At 38.2% G+C, this 20,749-nt stretch overlaps 4 protein-coding genes across 8 annotated transcripts in view; 1 reads left to right on the top strand and 3 right to left on the bottom strand.

Moving 5' to 3' along the window:
• Btn (buttonless) overlaps positions 1–8,909 on the bottom strand; it is a 15,328-nt gene extending 6,419 nt beyond the window's left edge. The window contains exon 1 of the mRNA XM_078190892.1: positions 8,652–8,909. The gene's annotated coding sequence lies outside the window, so the exon portion shown is untranslated. The remainder of the gene's footprint in view (positions 1–8,651) is intronic.
• Kal1 (anosmin-1 Kallmann syndrome 1) overlaps positions 1–20,160 on the top strand; it is a 26,747-nt gene extending 6,587 nt beyond the window's left edge. The window contains exons 1-10 of one of the 5 annotated variants that reach the window (XM_078190874.1): positions 909–1,070; positions 2,172–2,352; positions 4,578–4,702; positions 7,930–8,122; positions 8,646–8,954; positions 12,464–12,660; positions 13,456–13,600; positions 13,711–13,925; positions 14,402–14,669; positions 19,432–20,160. In XM_078190874.1, the coding sequence (XP_078047000.1) occupies positions 2,226–2,352; positions 4,578–4,702; positions 7,930–8,122; positions 8,646–8,954; positions 12,464–12,660; positions 13,456–13,600; positions 13,711–13,925; positions 14,402–14,635 (1,545 nt within the window). In that variant the 5' untranslated portion in view covers positions 909–1,070; positions 2,172–2,225 and the 3' untranslated portion in view covers positions 14,636–14,669; positions 19,432–20,160. Of the gene's footprint in view, positions 1–908; positions 1,071–2,171; positions 2,657–4,577; positions 4,703–6,227; positions 6,717–7,929; positions 8,123–8,645; positions 8,955–12,463; positions 12,661–13,455; positions 13,601–13,710; positions 13,926–14,401; positions 14,670–15,378; positions 15,514–19,431 lie in introns of those variants that run through there. The other 4 variants (XM_078190872.1, XM_078190873.1, XM_078190875.1 and 1 more) reach the window with 4 other exon arrangements.
• LOC144475214 (uncharacterized) lies at positions 9,038–12,087 on the bottom strand. Its single transcript, XM_078190881.1, has 6 exons — positions 11,939–12,087; positions 11,008–11,830; positions 9,843–9,942; positions 9,658–9,759; positions 9,316–9,471; positions 9,038–9,234 (listed from the first exon to the last, which is right to left on the bottom strand). Exons 2-6 carry the CDS (start codon positions 11,757–11,759, stop codon positions 9,178–9,180), a joined length of 1,167 nt encoding a protein of 388 aa, XP_078047007.1. The 5' UTR covers positions 11,760–11,830; positions 11,939–12,087; the 3' UTR covers positions 9,038–9,177.
• LOC144475217 (putative carbonic anhydrase 3) lies at positions 14,975–20,749 on the bottom strand. Its single transcript, XM_078190886.1, has 6 exons — positions 20,626–20,749; positions 18,448–18,498; positions 17,856–18,011; positions 17,401–17,624; positions 16,930–17,160; positions 14,975–15,611 (listed from the first exon to the last, which is right to left on the bottom strand). The coding sequence occupies exons 1-6, from the start codon at positions 20,660–20,662 to the stop codon at positions 15,429–15,431; spliced, it is 882 nt and encodes a 293-aa protein (XP_078047012.1). The 5' UTR covers positions 20,663–20,749; the 3' UTR covers positions 14,975–15,428.

Genomic DNA, 20,749 nt, shown 5'->3' with positions numbered 1-20,749 from the left:
ATCCACCTGCAATGCTTGCTTATTCTTTTCCTTAAATACACTATTTAATAATTTTTTAATAGTATTTTATTTTTATTTTTATTTAAATTTGCGTGTGCAATTTTTACAAAGTTTCACAGTGTCTTAGTCAATTTCGATTAATTAATATTGAAATGGTACAAACGACGAATTTGTTACATCGCAATATATTTGCCAAAAATTGTTAATACTACAAATATTAACGATGATATCGTCAAATCTCGTGTTTCGCTAAATAGTTTAATTTGTCCGATCTATGCACTTTGTCTAACAGATTCTTAGTTGATACAGATTTTTAAATCATTTTTTAAAAGATGAACTTTTCAGGAATGAGGCAATTATAGCAAGTGCCTCGTTGGAATTCATTTGATCGGAAAACATCGTTGCCAAACCCATATTTTCCTTCCATTGGCCGAAAATTATACGTTCGTACGGTAAACGAAGAATTTCAAGATAAATCGATCGAATATTGTTACATTTTACATATCATTCAATTCTGGTATGCTGTTTTTCAGTGCGAGCTAAGAAAACAAAGGTGTGCAAATATTTACGACTATCGGTATCCATGTTATTCGTATGGAACGAATACATATTCAATAAATCTCATTCACGTCAATTTTACTCATAAAAAATTTACAAATTAACGCAACATTCAATCAAATATAATCTCGATGAATTTCGAATTCCCGGCTCGAAGAGCCATTTTGCCGTACGCGAGGAAGATAAGCGAACATTTGGCCACCTTTGCTTTGATCTCGCTGTGCTCCGCCGGCCGGTGTGTCCAAAGTGTTAAAGAAATTTTACATTACGCGTCCGGAGCCGGCGTGGACCGTGAAGCTCCCAGCATGATATGGTATAAATAATTGAAAATTTTTGCGAATGTATAGCGATAATGGAGGCCGTGGCGATGGAACAGCGGTGAAGTGAAAGAAGGAAGGAAGGAACGAAGAATAAAGTTTCCGAGCTCGTTGACTGGCACTCGAAGCGCCGGTGGAACAAGGACCGGCATAATGAGCCATACAGAGTTTCGTGTGGTCCGCGAATGTTGCTAAGTAAGGGATTGATTCACGGCCAGTTATAATACCGCCAAACCAAAGCCCTAATAGATTCAGGTCAATGCCACTGCCGTTCTTCGAAGTCGTTCATTATGTGAGAAGAGAGGGCCCCGTTCTCATGCCACACAGGTTGCTTGCAATACCTGCGCGGCCAGCTCTCTCGACCACTAATTCCCCAACGAGCGCGTAGATACACTACTACCAGACGCAACATTTCTTCTCCTTTTTTTTTTCCTTTTCTTTTCTTTTCTTTTATTATTTATTGCTTACCAACTGGAGGAGTTTTTCAGACGAACAATCGAACTCCGTGCGTGCGTTAACGCGTCGTTCACCGCCCGGTTGCACGGGCATACGCGATTGTTTTGCGCAACTTTTCAGGAATTAGTCCTTTGTGTTAATATACTGGGTGTTCCGAATTTGGCCATCCGACGCGTAGAGATATTTGAAGTTTTTGTTTTCACTTTCATATAATTGAATCAGTGGCGTGCGGATTTTATGCGTTCGTGAGAAAAATCGCGGAGTGAAAATGTTTAATAGTAGCATTATTTTACTATATTATCATGCGTCGCTGATGTTTCGCTTCACGCGCGAAAACCTAATTAGCTTCCCGCTAACGATCTCTCGAAGTTCGAGTGTGTGACGTAAGCCATTTTTATGAAAATATTTCGGTTGAATATGGTCACGTGACGTGGCGAATAAGCGAATTTTTATTGTTCCACGCACCACGGTTTATATTTTCTTTAAAGATTGATCGATTTCCATTACGCGAATCATCTTAGCGTTGAATAAATGACGAAACGGTTTATATGTGACGCATAATTGATTAGGGTAGTCACATATGAAATATTCTTCCGGCAAGTATGCGTCTAATGCAAGAATGCGTTTTTTTGCGTTAGATCGATACAGGTTATTCATCTCTTTAAAAGTGCTACTGTAATAATGTTCATCGTTAAACTACATTGTGGTAAGGAAAATTTAAAAATTCAAGTGGAGACTGAAAATTATAACAGTATAATAACAATTACAACAACTCGGGAACTGAAAGAATAAATTATGTTAGCAAAGTGTCATATTTTAATTTCTGATATTGTTCTGCAGGTGGATTGTTGAAGTTAGCCACCGTGCGCGCAGACAGGACCCTTTCCGAACTTAATGATTCGATCATTGAGATGGGTAGCAGAGGCCAGAAGCAGGGTGGTGGAAACGAATGGCGTGGGTCGGGGAGTAGTAGGAGAAGTGCCGGCGAACCAGGGAGAGGAGCGGCCCCCGTTACAGAAAAGTAAGCTCCCGATCCCAGTTCGAACGGTTCGCCGCGATCGTTCCGTCTCCGATTTTAGCCGGTTCGCGTGCAATTCGATCGCGCGAGAAAACGCCTTGTGGCCGCGCTTCGCAGACGACGACGTAAGGAACCACGTCTGGGAGGACACGCCGCTTCCGGCGCCTGCTGATTCCCGGTTTCCTCTTCGTTTCGACGCACACACGGGGAAGTCTTTTCCTACCCCCCGGCATGTCACCGCTTGGTGCCCATAGGCTGCGCGCTGTCAAATCACGCGTTCATCCACCAAGATCCGACATTCTGAAAAGTACGTACCAACAGCGGCTCGCCGTTAATAAACGAGTTCGAATTAAGCGAACCGTTCAAATAAACATCTTCTGTATCGTCGCGCGATTCGTTCGCGTGCCTTTGTACCAATATTCGGCTTGACGTTATTAATATTCTAACGCTAAACAATCGTTGAAATAGTAGCAACTCTTTCGTAGCTGGTGATAGAACAACTTAATGCACGCTTTATAATAAAAATAATAAAAACTAATTTTTCGTAGGTCTAGGGTTAAAGTGAAAGATTGACATTGTATATCGATTCAGTTAATTTTTTGGATCCGACAGAAATTAACAGAAGTTGCGAATAATTTGTTTAACATCGTCAACTCGGCGAACAAAGTGTTAACATCAAACGAAATTTATTTATATATCCTTTTGAAGGAAAAAAGACATCGTTTCCAACTTTTTAGCATGTTAATTATAGCAACATAATTGTTTATACAAGTGTATAAATTGCGTGGCAAACAACGAAGTTACTTCGAATATTTTACGATCCGAGCGATTCACGCGGTTGATTGGAAGGAGAGTGTTTCACGTAATTTTGGTGTGCAACAATTTAGCCAGCTGCACACTAATTCGTGGCAATTGGATCCTGTCATAATTTTCAACGTTACTAGACATTCCTCTTTCCTCGGACCGACAGCTACAGTTAGTAAATCAATTTAACCTCTGATATTTCGAATCATGATTCAATTTGTTCTACGATGCTGGAATCACGTCGCTGGGATTTCGATGTAAATACGTTCGTCGATGTATCGATTGAAATCACGGTTGGCACGATTTCATCGAATCTCGAAGAAGCTCGGATTGTAACAATTAACCGAGTCGCAGAAACACGCGGCGAAGAGAACAGTAACTATTCGAAACGCGGAGCCACAATATTTGCGATTGGCAAAATAACTCGCTGAATAGTATCGAGATATTGGTTCTGTAGAATGGAATTTCCTTCGATTTCGTAATCAAGTTTATATATTATATTAAATCGATACCATATTAATTGTATTAATAGTATTAATATTTAATATAGTAATATATATATTATATTAAATTTATTCGTAAATTTATTGTCCAAAGAACAGAAGAATCTCTTACATCGACTAAAATTCCTAGCAAACATTGTTATGACAATATAATTAATCTTCAACAAAATGTTAATTTCCATGTACAATAAATCCATAAATTACGAAATGGAAAAAAGTCTCGGTTTTAGGGAATTCTGAATGTTTATGAATTTATGGCGAATAGATGTCTTAGAATTGTTTCTGTTCAACAATCGTTTAAGAACTGGTCGATAAAAAATGAGAATTTGTTTAAAGTCAAGCTTCAGGAAAGTTCGATTTCGGAGAACGTTCCAGCCCGTTATTTTGAATCCGTGTCACGGATTATTTTCCGCTTTATTTTGACGATCGCGGCCATTGTGGCCGCGCTCACGTCCTCGAATCCCCGCGTTTGCGATAAACAAACGTGGCCAATGGTCCCGAGTTATGCGATTGAAAATCTAACGCGACGCAAGAACGGTGTGCCAGTAAAGTTTCGCGCATTAATCAACGCCTTGTGTTTCGTGCAGGCCGTTCGAGTGCGTGATCCAGAACCAGATCTATCGCGGCCGGCTGTGACATTTTCATCGATGAAAGAATCTTTTTACAACTTGGATCGCATCGCGCGTAAAAATCTATGACATTTATGCTCATTCCATTACCGCGCCGTAGAAGCAATTTTCGATGTCTGGTTGGTAGCCGCGCGCGCGCGCGTGGCAAATAACCCGATCAAACGTCCGAGATCTGGCTTCCATCCTCGGCGAGCGAAGCGACGAAAAATCGGCGGCGCGAAAGCGAAAGAGAGCGCAATTTATATTTGTGTTGTTAAACGCATAGTTAATCCGATTAAATTCCTTTGCGTAGAATTGTGGCCTTGGTGGTTGCTTTTGCCAGGATGCCTGGCGTCCTGGACAAGATACATCGAGGAGTATGACGCCATACGTGTTGCCAGATGCGATGCCCGTTGCGGAAGAAATTACACCGACGAGGTAACTATGCATTACATGATTAATACGGCCGTATTAATCGCGCCGCATAATAACCGTTCACTGGCGTCCAGTTTGTCGGACGAAATTTCAATTTGCGAACGCCGCGCGAGGATATTCGATTTTTTCATTTCAATTCTCAATTTTCCGTTCGAAACTTCCGTGCTACTTCGAACTCAAAGTTCAAACAACCGAGGTTGGTTAATCAGTGCATCGGTCATCACGTAAGGGTGTCACTAAGTTTTTACTAAATTTTGTAATTCATTTTTACTAGATTTCGAAATTCATTTTTACTAAATTTTGTTAAATTCATTTTTTTACCAAATTAACATAAAATAGTTAATAGTCTACTAATATGACAGAACTTTAATTATATTTAAATTAATTAAATAACTATTAACTTGCAGTTGATGTTCGGCAAATTGCTGCGTTAAAGAAACCATCGACTTATAGTTCGCTTCTCGCATGTGCACACCGTCCGCGCTGTCCGTTTTGTCGCGCTGCCACTTTCCAGCCACTTTTGCAACAAAGCGGTGAGAGACGCGCGCGCTGCTCTCCAGAAGTCCGTTTGCAAAACGCTTGGTTTCGCGCGCGTTTGCGTCCTTGAGAACGGTATGCAAAATTTGGATCGTGTAGCGATCAATTTTAAATATTGATGGGCAATTTGGCACTCGTTAACGTCGCCGTATAAACTGGTTCCTACCGATGGACACACACCAGAGTTCTCCCCCCTCGTGAGTGCCTACTACGATGTTGTGTCGTTCTCGAAGTCACAGAAGGAGTTGTGTTACCCGGCGCGTGTGTGCGTGTGCGCGTGTGTGCTTCAACTCTCTTGAGTGGCGAGGTTTTGTGCACTTTCCGTCCGCCGCCGCTGATTAATTATACGAGTGTCCCTGAATTTCGCGTCCACTCGAATCGTCCTCACGCTCGCGAAACGATTTACGAGGTTCGTCACGACAGTGCGCAAGGAACTTCGAAAAATGTTAATTTACCGCCTTGCCCTTTCCGCGGCGGATTACACATTTGCCTATCTGTCTCAATCACGCGATCTGTACGACTTCGACGAAAAAAAAATCAATCGCGCATTCCGAAATACCGATCAACGTTTTCTGGAACACCGGTGTGTCTCTTATTATTAAATATATTATTATATCGGAAGTAGAAATGTTTTAAAAATCGTAAAATCACCGTTATCTTGTGAAATGTAATTTTATATTTTATAAACGTCGATTATTATTATCTATTTTTCCAGGTAAAATGTTCCAAGTCTACTCGCATCGGATATCGATTATTACCTGCTCGAATCTATACGATTTTACTTACATTCGCTTAACACTATACCCGACAGGAAGCTTGTTAATAGTGCTATAACCGAATAGGGCATAAAAACCTTGTTTCAAGTAATAAACCTAAACGAATGAACTAGGATTATGTTACTCGGCTCGCGTGTTACTTTTACGGTTTAAATTGCCAGAGATAATTGCAGAATTTATTAAAATGTTATTGGTTATTTTCATGGCAGATAATATAGATCGATTAAAAAGTCTTGGGGAGAACGAATTAACGCTAGAACACGCAATTATCATACATATTAAACAAAGAAATAGGAATGTAAAATAGACTAAATTTTAAATTAGACAGAAAAATCATTGTTATTAAAATTATATACATCAGTCTCTTTTAAGGCTCAATAGATGCCGCGTTAAATAGTAAAAAGCGCATTAATTATCCTAATTTATTCGCTGTCTAATTCGCGAGCGTTTATCGAATTAGCAAAGCAGCACTGCTTTTGTGCATTGCTTCCGAACGAACCAGAATATTATATTTTTAGACCGGCAATTCGCACGTGTTACTTTCACTCGATAGTGTTGCTCTATTAGAAAATGTACGATCCGCCACGATATAATAAACGAGGAGGTTCCTGCGACTACTGGCAGAATCTTTTTACAATTTTTCTCAAGGAGAGGAATCGTCGTATCTTCGACGGGCTGCGCTGTCCAATTATTTGGCAATTTTCGTAAGTGATACGCCTCGATGTGATCCCCCTCGAGTAAATAGTATATACGTAGGATGCGTACAATATATTTTATATATAAGATATTTATGTAGGATGCACACAATATATTTCATATATAAAATATGTATATACGTATGTACGATGCATATAATATATATTATATATGTAATATATGTATGTATGTACACGCGCGTGCATACAAAATACATATACAGGGGCACACGCATGCGGGTTGTTAAATTATGTCGTAAAATTGCCGACTTGGTTCTTAAAAGTTGCGCGGCCGGACCGCGGCTTGAAATTACGCTGGCATTTACTGCGCGACTTCCCTTCTTTATGACAATTCACTGTGTAGGAAAAAAATAATTGCCGTCGTTCGAACAGCCCAAACATTTTAGCATTTAATAAGGTTACCGGGCGCGTCCGGCCAACGCCGCGAGAACTCTGCTGTGCCGCGGCTACGGCCGCCCCGCCGATCCAAATTAACTTAATCAAACTTGTTTTTCGGTATCTCGATATCGTCAACAATTATTGCCAGCGTGATTTATAACCGAGAACGAGTTTCGGTAGCGGGTTAACGGGAAGAGATTGCCGCTGCGTCGACCACCTTTGATGATTCAAGACCGCGCTCCGATTCGTTTTGCAACTCTTTAGACAAATTAAAATTAATTATAAAGAATTATGCTGCGGTTTTTATTATCGGCGCGTATAAAATGTACGAGGTTTATCGCCTGTACAGGATGTTCTCTATGTACTTTCTCCAGATATTGAGGAGAAAGCGTCCGAGAGAGAAATTCGTGTTTTTAACCCTTTGAAGGAGGAAGTCGCCTTTTTTTCGTAATAATCGTTCGCTTGAGAAGTATATTCTTGCGTGACGTAAATTGTATAATAATGGTGGACGTATAAACATTTTCATTAGTTTCTTAGCTTTATGCTTTCAGACTTATTATTATTATTATTGATATGGATTTTTCCGAAAATAATAGAATATTAAATTAAAAAAAAAGAAATAAAACAAATCAGGGTATCGATGTATCTGTAATAATTATTTAATATCATATAATATGTTATAGAATAATAATATTCAGTAAGTAGTAGTCAGTACGATTGCGAACTCTCTTAATATCAATATTCTATAAAGTAACAAAGCGTAAGCTTCCGCAATCTTGTACAGTCTCTCTCCTAAACCTTAATAAACCTGATTTCATTATAGTGTATGGAAAATTGCTTGGACTCGAATTACACGAAACCTGGTTACTGCCCCGACCAGGCGTCTCTGTCGCCGTTCGAGGCTGCTTGTTTAGTAGCCTGCGTAGACGATTCCCGTTGTTCGGACTTAGCGAAGTGCTGCAAACACGACTGCGGCGTGACTTGCGTTCATCCGATCGGTTTGGACAATAGAACTGGTACGCAATTATACTATGTTATAAGCGTGAACTATACATATGTGTATGTATACTATATGTGTGTATACTTCAATGAGCTCGTCGCCCATGAATGAAACAGTCGGCCAATGCGAATGCCATCACTGGCCATGCATTCCGACTATCACAATTTTTCAAATTGGTGAACATCCAAGCATTAACCCTTTGCGCTCGAAGCGATCTTAACTGGAAATCTGAAATATTATAATTTTTTTGCTTTCTAGTATTTCCATTTTACTAAAAAAATTGGAAATTAATAATTTTACGAGAAAATTATTTTGGAACGTGTTGCGACAATTTTAATGGCGCCGCAGAGTCGCCGCTCGAGGGCAAAGGGTTAAATCGAAGGAAAATTCGATTCTTGTATTATCGAAATCTTAGAGGATCTTAAAAATTGATCAATGTAGCTAAAAAATTGATCTGTTAGCCCAAATCCATTATAATGAATTGTTCTATATTTTTACGAAACGTTTGAAATTTATATTTTCTTCGTGATACATTTCAGACTTACCAGAAGTGCCGGAAAACCTGCAGATCCGTCAACAGAAGAGCAATTTGGTTGTTCTCACTTGGCGAGACTCTGAAACGCCGGACACTGATGTCAGATATTTGGTGGAGGAACGACACCTGCTTGGTCCGAGGTACTTAGAGTCCAGATTAAGCTCCTGGGCGGTGCGACACGTTTCGATGAAATCGCACGCGACCCTTCGCGCTCGACTGAAAACTGGACATTGGTATCAGTTTCGCGTGGCGGCCATCAATGGAAACGGTTCTAGAGGGTATTCGCAACCGTCCAGGCCCTTCAAAACGAAAGGTAAGTCTGCACAGTTTGGTATTTGATGATCAACGTTCCGGAAACTGCGCTTCGAGTCTGTTATGGATTTTTAAGGAACGCATCTATTAACAAAGATTAACGTATGTATACATTTTTATTCCGTTAACGTAAAATCGCTTCTAATGTTCGAAATTGTAAGATTTAAACTAATTGTAGGTCGAAACTAATTGTTAGGTTACTGGTTGCCATTTTTTGGTATACTTCAATCTCGTCTTGACCTTAGAAATAGCAAACACACCGAGTACGCTTGGTTCAGAATCTAAAACATCAAAGATAATATTAGAAGGATAAAAAATATATTTAAGGTGTTTGCATTATTGATTCAGCATTTATATCTCACCGACATAAACGATGGCAGCGTTAGATCAATGTTCCGAAATCGAGACAATTGACATTTCAATTTGGTAGCCAGAGTCATCAACATTACGGATCGTTGCAGCGAAATGTCATGCGTGTACCATTTTTTATGAAACACGTTGTCCATCATTGTTGTACTCTAATTTAATTATACTTTTTCCATTAAAACCATGTATAATAACTATACACGGTATATTATAAATATTATAAACATTATAAACATTGTTATTATATATTGCACCATATATTGTTAATTAGTTTCGTGCGTCTTCAAGCTGAATATTAACTCAATTCGCAAATAATTAAAGTGAATGATAGACCTTACCGCCTCCAATAAATGTTGAATGCAAAAGCATATCATATACAACTGCATCAGTGCGCCGCACGTGTATAATACAATAAAACATCTCAACAGGCTGTCCGCGGACTAGAAATAATACGTGAATCTGACATAAGCAATTAGGATCACGGATTGTGGAAAATTATGCTGTCAGTACATATACAATATACCGTTATCACCATAATGCTTAAAAAACAGAAGCGAAAAACATTGTTTATGTACAGAGCCGCGATGTTCGGTGAAAATATTCGCTTCAATGCGGCGGCCATTCTGCAACACGAGCATAAAAGCATTTAAACAGACACAAATTTCTTCGGAAATTATTTATACAATAAAAGCACGATTAGCCTGTGGATTTTCATGCAAAGTAATTATTATTGTGCATTTAGTTGCAAGACAAAGATGTTACCAAGGCATTTATTTCATGTTTTAATAACTTTGAATAACAGAAAATTATGCAACAATTTTATATGATAAAATAATGATAATAATTTCTTATATTAAAAATAAATGTGATATCGAATAGCAGTATGTATAAATACATTCAGCAGGTACTTTAAGATATCAGTTATCATTTTACGGCCTTTTCAAAATGTATCACAGCTCATAGTTGTAAACGCTGTTCGATAACACTATGTCATACTTAAAAATTCAAACATTCACCAATTTCTGCTTTCGGGCCTCTAATTCTCTAATTGTCTTTAACAATGCTTACCTACACGTTATTTCTATCTCAGCTGTACCTCCTCATAATTCGTCGCGAGATTAACGTTCGTCCATTCGTTCGCGAGTTAAACTAATTTAAGTAATAAAAATCTAATCTAATCTAATCTAATTTAAAGACGAGTGATCGAATCGAATCTATTTCGAACGGCGCCTTATCTAATCTAACTAACATTTTTATGTACACTTTATTTAACTCTTACACTAAGTTCCTAGGATTATTTAAAGATTTTACATAGATTTGCCGTAATCGCTTCTGATATAGGATATAAACGAACGCGAGATAGTTTTTCTTTTTTTATCGATGTATCGGTGATTGACGATAAATCCTTATTAATACTGACATAATCTATCGGTCAACAAATCATTTCTAACATTTCTACTGTTTTAAGCTTATTGTTAGACTTCTGAATGATTCTAGAAAAAGGAAGCATAATTTAAAATAAATTAATAATGTTCATATTTAGTAGACTTTGCAGCATCACGAGTCTGACTGGTTATTATTGAGTACAGTATCGCCGTTCTTAAAGAGCAATACAGTCAATTTTTCATATTGGATATCAGCGTGAAAACAAACGATAGAACTTACTCATCGATCCAACAATTGCCTACTTGACTACAGTGTTGTGATGCCGGGTCAGCAATTTCATTTCCTCGGCGATCGCATCATTGGCCATAGAAGCGGCGTCCCTATCCAGTATCGTTATGAACTTCAGCTCCATGTACTTGTACTGGGCAGTCATCAACAGGATCCAGTGTATAGTGTAGACATCCAAGCTGGCCTTACGGACGAAGGTGACAAGGCCGCCGATCATCTGAAGCGCGGTACCGGCGACGAAAACGGCAACGGAGAACGGCTCCTTCGCCAAAATCATCGGCACTTGATAATCCGCGCAATAGAACTCTTTCTTATAAAACAGAGCGACGAGTGGCAACGTGGTCCACGCGAGAAGCGCGGTCCCGCTGCCGATTATATAAATCTTCTGTACTCTCATCAGCGGCGCCAGCAACTGGGTAACCGTGGTCGCGAGCATGCTACCCTCTGTAGCGAAAATCTTGTTCAGCGTACCGATCAATCCTTGCAGCGTGTCCTTGTTGCTGTACAGGATCGGCAGGAAGAAAAATACGTCGAACGTAACCACGAAGTTCACCGTGCCGTCCCTAAGCGCCTTTTCCATCGGCACGTAGAACATGCCGGCGGTACAAGCGCCGAGATAAGTCAGCTCGATCGTCCAAATCATGGCCACGTATAATTTCAATACAACCGGCGTCTTCGTCTCCTCGCTCGTTGTTGGCAGAAAGTTCCCTGACAACGTATTCATCAGGACGTTCCAGCGATTCGAACTTTGAAAGTTCGTCTTCATTCTGATGGTGTCGCGGATCGATGCTTAGAAACTTATCCGTCGGATGAGTTAAATTGACCTCCTAAGGGATACTTTAAAATTAAAGGAATTGATTTAGAGAATGTCGCTTTGGCGCTGCTATAGTTTGATACGAGTTTATTAATTGCAGAATCGAAGGTTTCAGATGTTGGCTTGCTTACCGATACGAACAGGTCTTCGGCAGAAAAAGGAGAAGTATCCTCCGTAGCGAGCATCGCTCATCCTTCAGGATTCAGATACGAATGCAAATCTCGCATCACGAGCAGAAAGCATTCCATCACTATCGCCGATAATATCGTTCCGTTCGCGATCCACGGGTTTCCTTTATCAACTTTCCTCGGCTTTCCTCCGCCAATGGGCGCCGTTCTTCGTGTGCGCGCGCAAAGGGCCATTACCGTTTTTTCCGCTGTAATTGTCGATCGTTTGTCGTGCAATTACCGGTCCCTGTGTTCTTTTCCCCATTGATCGTTGGCCTGATGAGAGACGACGGCGAGCCCGCGTACGACAACAAATCATTATTGTTGAGACGTCGATGTCGTCAAAAAATATGAAATTATTCAAACGAGACCGATCGACGGATAAATGATGCAGGGAAATCATTTTGCATTCCGTTTGCGCGTCGGCCTTCCTTTTATCGTTTGTCGCATTGCCTTGGAAAGAGTAGGATGATAATTTATTGTTTCCAGAGCCACGGAGTCCCAAAGAGCCGCAGAACTTAACGTTATCCGGCGCGCGTCTAATCGGCGGAAAATTACGTGTCATGCTCAGATGGGGGAAACCGGCCTCGGATGTGCCAATTACTTTCTATAAAGTATTTTGGAGCCGGCTCGTTCATGGACCGACCAACAATTCACTTCTCGTTTATCATCGGACCATATTAAAAGTGAGTTGTCTTTGATTTATATTCGAGCAACGACTGTTGCGTTTCGTCTCCAATGGTCAGACGACTTTGTCAATTTCCACGATCCAACCATAATAAGATAAATTTTGTTATCGATCATACTGTGTATAATCTTTCTGACAATTCTTCTGAAGCCTGCGAAATTTGTGACTATGTTACCATAAACATTTTCACATAAATCGTAGGAGAAATATTTTTATTATAAGAGATAAAATTCCCGCTTACTTCGTACGCAGCTGAAAGGTTAATATCGATGAAATCGATGAACCTATTGCAAAGTTATAATTGAAAGTTCAATTTGAAAGTTCAATTTCACTTCGACGATAATAATGATGTAACGCAATAGTTTGAATCCGAAGAAAATTATATTGAATTCTCGTGCTGAAATTAATAGCGAAGATGTACAACGTAACATTTTTAACGTTATTTAAATTCTTGTAATGCTTTCGACGAATGCATAGAATCCGCGGTTTAAGAATTTTTAAGAAATGTTATTTAACTCGAAAAGGAGTTAATAGAAAGATTAATTAAAAAAATAAGATCCATAATAATGTGAAAAATTATTTAACGTATACCGATCATTATAGATTGCAATTGCTATTGTCGCGTATACGACAGATTTAATCGACGCATTCGAAACAACATGGCTGCTACAGACTGTCAACATCGACCCGTCCTTATTGGAAAATCGTATATTAACATTGGAAGCGAATCGTGAAACAGTTCTCCGTGGAAACCGAGACAAGAAAATTCAGCTCTCGTTCGTTTGATTTCCAGGATAAGACCTGTTACGAACTGAAGGATTTGGAACTGAACTATCAGTACTTTCTACAGGTGCAAGCTGTCGCGTTGTACGGGGGCCGTCGGCTGGTGTCGCGAAAATCGTCGAAGGTCTTCAATAGCACGGATTACATGGTATATGGTAAGACTGTTTGAATGACGCGCGATTGTTCTCCGATACCTCTGGTAAACGTCTCCACCGAGATTAATAAAAATCAGGATAACAAACGAAGAGGTGCCCTTTCATTGAAGCCGACCGAGAGAGACGTTCTCGCAGGTGCGAACCGAATCAGACCAGCCTTCAGCTGCGACGCATGATTTGTCAATGCGGGGAGGTCAGGGCGCGATTGGTCTGGCCGATGCACCACCAGGTGAAAGCGTACAACGTTTCTTGGCGAGAGGAGTCCTGCCCGTCGTCCTACGAGAAGCATCAACTGCAGAAGCAAACGTTCTGGAAAGTTGTTCAGGTATTGTCTTGAGAAGATTGTCCCTCGTCAATATAAGGCGTCTAAGGAAATAATAGGATGAGATGGTCCAAGATTGGACTTTATTTAGACTCTTTGATGCATCAACGAAAACCTTCTCAACGAAGCTTCGCACGAATGTCGCGAGCTAGAATTTGTAAACGATAATGAACAGGAAGAAAAATGAACGAAATATTTGGATTGGTATAATCAGTGATCCCGGTGGGTGATAAAAAAAGCAATAAAGAATCCATTCGTAGATACTAAAAGTCTAGCAACAACTGTTGCGTCATGAAAAATAGCGCTCGTTGGAACCATCTGTCTTTTCGACGAAAGAAAGAGTTTAACAAATTGTTATATTGCTAAAAAGTCATCGTATCATTAATTAATCTCATTTATCTCGATACTTTGGTTATTACTTAATTTATCTCTATACTAAAGAATTACTTGTATTATTACTTGTATTCGATTGTTTGCAGACACCGCACCACGACATACATCTTCGAAGGGAATGCATGTACAGCGTGAATGTTCGTAACATTGTCGAGAATGAGAACGACAACGACCACGGCGTCAGCATCGAATTCCTCGCTAATGGATGCCAAAACGAGTACGATCAAAAAAGCAAGAAACACAGCCGCGGAAAGACGGTGCAGTGCAAAAACAAATCGTCGCGAAAGAAACGACAATATTCCGGGCTGTTTGTGATATAACACGCATTTGTTTCATTTACTCTTGTCTTACCGGGTAAGTAATTGTTACTACGATATTCTCTTGTCCATGATTAACCCCTTGCCGTACCATTTTCTTTACAATTGCTCATTATTAATTAGAATTGTTTTGGATCGCACTAATTTCTTCGAAGAAAAAGGAATTTTATATTTATCGTGTGCTTGCGTCTACTCGAATGTTTAAATATTGGTGACAAGAGAATAAAATTTGATTCCTACTTAACCACTTAGTTGCGTCAATATATATTTCAAAGATAAATTTTGTTATGCGTTTTGTCAATTATACTGAGTGTAGTTTTCTTGGTAATTGTTCTTCAATTATCCTAAAGCGTGCAACATTTACATATACGTTATCATAAGCATTTTGACATAAATCGTAGAAGTAATATTTTTACCATAAGATGTAAAATTGCTTATTGTTATAAATCTCAATCGCGAGTCCGACTCGTTAAATTACGGCAAGGGATTGATAATACTTCGGTTAATCCTCGGTCACGCGCTGATTTCATTTAGGAATTACTTCGTAAGTGTATAAATAGTAACATGTATGAGCTACGCATGTAAAATTTTATTTATAAATGTAAAATTTTGTATAATGGGTAAAACATCTGAGTAAAATTCACCCGAACGGTCGCACAAGCATTGTCCGGACGATGATTCGACTATAACATGCAGAGATCGCGCTTCCGAATGCGTTAGACAATTGACACGAGTTCAACTTGCAGATAATTTGATAACAATACACGACGGAATCCGGATACGGAGATACGTTTCGTTACGAGCACAACAGTTTGATGAGCATAAAACTAAACAGCGTGAACATTAAATTCGACGTGGGCGTTGCGACGGAGGAATCGATACCACGGAGATAAACTTTTCTGTCTCCGAGGCTCTGGGTCGGCCTGTAATTGAAGCTCAGGGTGCCGTTCTTCGACTGTACACTTTTAAAAACGCCCAACTATAAAGAAACAAAATATATGTTAATTTTGCTTTTCCTCGTCGTATATTATACGCTTCGTTTCGCAACAAAGAGAAATCTTCTCGTATCGAAAGTGGCAACACCTTGGGTGCGTTTTCATTAATTACGAAAAGAAAATTCAAACAAACTTTGAAAGATACTTTTGCTAACATTTGAATCGACACTTTTTTTACAAATATTTCAATAATTTTGGGACTCGCTGTAAGCGTATAATTTAACTAAGAACGCTGACTTGAAATCATCGATATAAATAATTAAATCGCTGGAATTATCAATAAAGAACAATTTTGAAAATATCTAAAAAGTGTATATTTTCGTATGCTAATAATGAATACTGTACATAGAAGTATTCTGGAAACAGCGCGCACGAAACCAGTGCCGGCGATTTCAATGCGAAAGGGTTAAATTTAAACGGTAAAATTCCTCGTTGCGCAAATAGACCAGTGTTAGCCCCCATTCAAAATAAGCGGTGTATACAAGGTGTTTAGTGCTATGCGAAGAGTGTTGTATAAACAAGCCCGCGTTCACTTTCAGCAATTTCTGTCGAGGCAAGTGAACCACCGATGTAACTACACTATAGATACGATATACTACAGTGGCCGTAATAATTTCTCTGCACTGAGATCATGCCTATAATACTAATTTTAATGGTTAGATACCGCTTTTAATTATTTTCTCACATCGAATTATCGCACGCGCAAGTGCTATAAAGTATTTATATATAAATAGTTTAAAATAAGAGAATTCAAAAGCGAGCTTCGAATTTCATCGTCGATGTTTCTCGCCTACTAAATCTGAAAATAGGTTGCCATAAAAAATTCATGTCGATCCTATTTCGATAGTCTTTGCACGCGTGCCGTTTTTCAGTACAGTTGGAAACTGTTGTGATGCCATTTTTAAACGCTGACCCATTGCTAATTTCTTTTTTCTTCGGTTTACTTGTCAAATTATAATATTCGTGTTAGAACGATAGAAATTATTTAACAATAATTTTGTAAACGAATAAACATGAACGTAATCCCTATCTAGTAATATCTATATCGTGATAAAAAATAAGAACTTTTTACACGAAACATGTATTTATCTTTGAGTGACTAGATAAGTAGTTTTAAAATAAATCTTGCTAATGTTTACCCGACAAGATATTGATATAAGAGGTTGATACGACTTTAAATAACGGAATTAAAAAGAAAAGATAATGATATATATTATTATCTTCCATTGAGTGACACATGACACGTTAGATGTTATCTATTGGTAACCTGTCATCTCGTTATTAGTAATTAATTATACCGACCTGTGTCTTCGATAGCGTAAGCTTCTCGGTGAAAATCACCCATGTAACAGACTCCAGACAATCCGGAGTAGTCAAAGATCCATTGTAACGGTAAAAGGTAGAATGATTCTTTGGCAGAAGAGACGACGGAACCACCTTGGCAGTCTCTGGTTTTGCATCCGGATCATAAGCTGGAGATGCGTATACCGCTTTTAAAATGTTAATTATATCCTTGTTGGTTTTCTCGCTCAACTGTAACACAGCATACCTTTCTGTCAATTATATAAATATTATTTTAGCAAAAATTAACGCTTACAAACTGGAGTTGCAATTTGAGAGGTCGGTTCCACGTTATCTATTTTGAAATTGTTAAAACCGTAAAGACTTCACCTCTTGACCTATGATTTATATCGCTTCTATACTAACTACAACAGGTTTTAATTTGTTAAAACCTTGTATTGAGTATCAAATTAAACCTTGTATTAACTATACCTCGTACAAGGTTGCGACGACGACGATACCATCCTTGTGCTGCGAAGCCTGGGCAACGTTTAGGTACGACAGTTCGTAATGGACGAAGTGCACTTCCAATGCATCGCGCTCACCGTTCACGGTGTGCTCGGCGGGCCAGTGAAAATGTATTTGCTCCAACACGTACGTCGATGGCAAACCACCTCCTGAAAGGAACATAGGCCTCCTATCAAAATTCAGTTGTACTGAAACAGAAAAAACGAACATATAATTTTTTACTTACTCCTTTAAAGTTCTTCGAGCAGACTATGGAGTTTATGCGTTTATAGCGGAAATGAATTTATAATTGAATTTTGGTGGAGTGAACCTTCTACGCAAATAACCAGGGAGCGTTTACCACGCGCCATCTTTGCTCGATCATTTAATTGTTATCTCTCGCCGGCAAACATATTTCTATACATCGTTTCGGCACCTACCGGAGTGACCATTGTTAACGATATCCGCGTTATACGTGTCCTCGTAATTCCGGAACGTCAGCTCGCAGAAGTCTTTTCTCACGAGGGACTTGCTGGAAATATCTATCGGCGACTGTTGCTTTCCAGTCGCGCATAATCCTGGCCAATGCGCCGGGTCTAAACGGAGAACAAAAGGGTACTTGAAAAATTACACTTAACACAAGAAGGGCACTTGATCGTATATCTAGATTGTACATTCAGCGAATTATCAAAAGAATTTTTGTTATCTTGCTACAATCGACGCGGTATCTTAGCTCTGTCACCAGTATTTGTTTTGATAGTAAGTAATTACTGATAGTAAGTATTCGCAATGGTAATTGAGATCTATAAAGCTGAATTGTCAAGAACTATGAAGTTATGGTACCAAATGTCAATCCATCAATGAAAAGTTCGTCGAGGTATTGTTATTAGCTGTTGAGACAGATAAGAATGATAGACTAGTGACAAATAATATTGCTAGGTAATTTAATAATTTAATGCACTTCGTGAGAACGTTTAATTAACTTTAATCGTGGTTTTTAACTCAAGATTGATTTTAAAACGATATAGTTACCATGATCTCCCCAATAACCCCAGTCACTCGATTCTGCAACCGTGAATAAACCTGAAACAAATTCCAATTTATAAAATAAAATCAGGACCGAGTTTTTACAAATTAACCCTTTGCGGACGAGAGGCGGCTTCTAGACGCCAAATTAATTGTATATAAATTATATTGGTATTACATAAAAATTAAAATAATTAAAAAAAATTAAAAATTAATTTGCCACTTTACTCGGCCGAAAAAGTCTTCGTCCGCAAAGGGTTAACATAGATATTTTAATTTGAACTTTTTCTAAATACAATATGAGACTAACGTTATATTGTGAATAAAAAAATACGCTGTGAAAATTGAATAAGACTTACCAAAAGATAGTACTCGTCTTTATGGTACTACAGTGCTTAAAATTCTTTATCGGACATCTCAGTCAAGCAGACATGTCCGAAAACGTGTCGAAATATTTACAAATATGACACACGATAATTATTGATTTCTCACGGAAAAGTTTTATATTTATCGCATTTCTGTCACGCTTTAAGCTACGCCAACGTTGCGGGATGACGAATTATAGAACGATGACGAATTTCCGTGACGTGTTTCACGTTATCATCGAAATTCTTATTTAGAGGACCCATCTCCGATAATCTTTATTTTTATATGCGATAATGAATTTATTTACTGAGGCACGTCTGAAAGATTTTAGCCGATAGTTTTTGTTTATAAAAATGTTGCTAACAATATTAGTCTCCTACTGAAATAATATACGTTTAATAATTATGACTTCTCTTTAATTTCGATAACAATCTATTATATAAAAGATGCGACACACTGAATATTATTATTATATTTTATATTATTATATTTTATTTATTATATTATATTATATCATTATATTATTATGTTATTATATTTTACTTATATGCTTTTCTATGTTATTAACTTTTTATTTATAACTTTTCTACAAACTCTATTTATAACTTTTCTATAAATTTCTAGGATACGATACTCAGGATCACGATCTAAACTATGCGAAAGTCAACGTCACCGGAGATAGTCCCCTAACTGTTTAGGAGTTTCACCGAATATTTTCAATCAATATACCTCAAATAACACCGGCATTTTCTAAGTTACGCTTAATGCACGTCCAGTGAACAATTCGAACGACCTGCTGATTTTAATGGACATAATACATGCTTCCGGTTGCTGAATAGGGGTTACGTCGAACTGTCTATGATTACTTTAAAATTCTTCTTATGGCTTTTAAATATTTCTTTCGTAACTAAACTATATATAAAGAAACTATACGCGTTAAAACCAAGCATCGAACGAACTCTTTCATAACACTGGTCGGAAATTAACGAAAAAGTTTGTGGAACCAAGCTTTATTTGTCCGCCATTTTGGAATGTGCTGTGCTTATTTAATTCTGTCGAGGGAAACGCTTGGTTTCGTACTATTTCTTCAAAGTTTCTGCTATGTTATAGAGACGAGATTGAAATAATTATAAACAATAATAATTAGTAATTTAGTTCCAAAAAGTGACTCGAAAACTCAAAAATTCACTGTCGAAGACGATTAAAATATTTTCTTCGCGAAAGTAGATTCATTTTATGTCTGTCTAATATTTAAATATATTCGAACGATTATTTGTTTCATTTCACTGCAAACGTCAGTCTGTAATATTTTTAGTATCTACTATTTAATTAATTAAATAATTGTTCAAGTATACAGGATATTCGAGAAGACACAATTGAATAACCACTGAACTTTACGAAAATTGTAAGACACAAAATTTAAATGACGTCGAGAGATACGTGTGCTTTTTTATAATATTTAAATGAAACAAGGAAATAAATAAACTAAAGAATATTTAAACGAGACAATATTCAATATCACAAATCGATGGAGCATCGAATACTGTGTAAAAACGACCATCGCGTGACTGAAGATAATTCACAAAGAATTAACGAAACAATTTGTACAATAATAATTTGTACAATAATTTGTATGTGATCAACCATTTTCACTTTGTCACAGCAAGCACGTGTTAGAAATTATTTCATCAACGTTTTCCCTTGTAGAATACGCGATGAAACGCGAGTCGCGACGATTTTCTTTCCAAACGAATCCATCGACAGCAAAACGACAGATAATTCGCGAAATAAATAATTAAAAGCCGTGTTCCTCCTTACCTGCGATTGTACTAAAAATGATGTACGAGCTCTTCATCGCGAAATCACAGTGCAGAACTGTCAGAGCTTACGATCATCCGATGATGCGTACGTGATGACGATAAGCATATAACTGGTGTACGCG

This window comes from Augochlora pura, chromosome 9 (assembly GCF_028453695.1).
Source record: "Augochlora pura isolate Apur16 chromosome 9, APUR_v2.2.1, whole genome shotgun sequence".
In the NCBI taxonomy this organism is placed as follows: Eukaryota; Metazoa; Arthropoda; class Insecta; order Hymenoptera; family Halictidae; genus Augochlora; species Augochlora pura.
This window is presented reverse-complemented; position numbering and strand designations above follow the sequence as displayed.

Bases quoted from the DNA above. Each gene is read 5' to 3' on its own strand.
- LOC144475214 (XM_078190881.1), bottom strand. From the start codon at position 11,759: ATGAAGACGAACTTTCAAAGTTCGAATCGCTGGAACGTCCTGATGAAT. The intron at 9,760-9,842 runs GTATATTGTATA...TATTATTTCTAG, and splicing joins TAAGCATTATGGTGATAACG to TCCGCGGACAGCCTGTTGAG. The intron at 9,235-9,315 runs GTGAGATATAAA...TTGATGTTTTAG, and splicing joins CGCTGCCATCGTTTATGTCG to ATTCTGAACCAAGCGTACTC.
- LOC144475217 (XM_078190886.1), bottom strand. From the start codon at position 20,662: ATGAAGAGCTCGTACATCATTTTTAGTACAATCGCAG. The intron at 18,012-18,447 runs GTAACTATATCG...TTCTCCGTTTAG, and splicing joins GGGTTATTGGGGAGATCATG to ACCCGGCGCATTGGCCAGGA. The intron at 17,625-17,855 runs GTAGGTGCCGAA...TTTCTGTTTCAG, and splicing joins CGTTAACAATGGTCACTCCG to TACAACTGAATTTTGATAGG.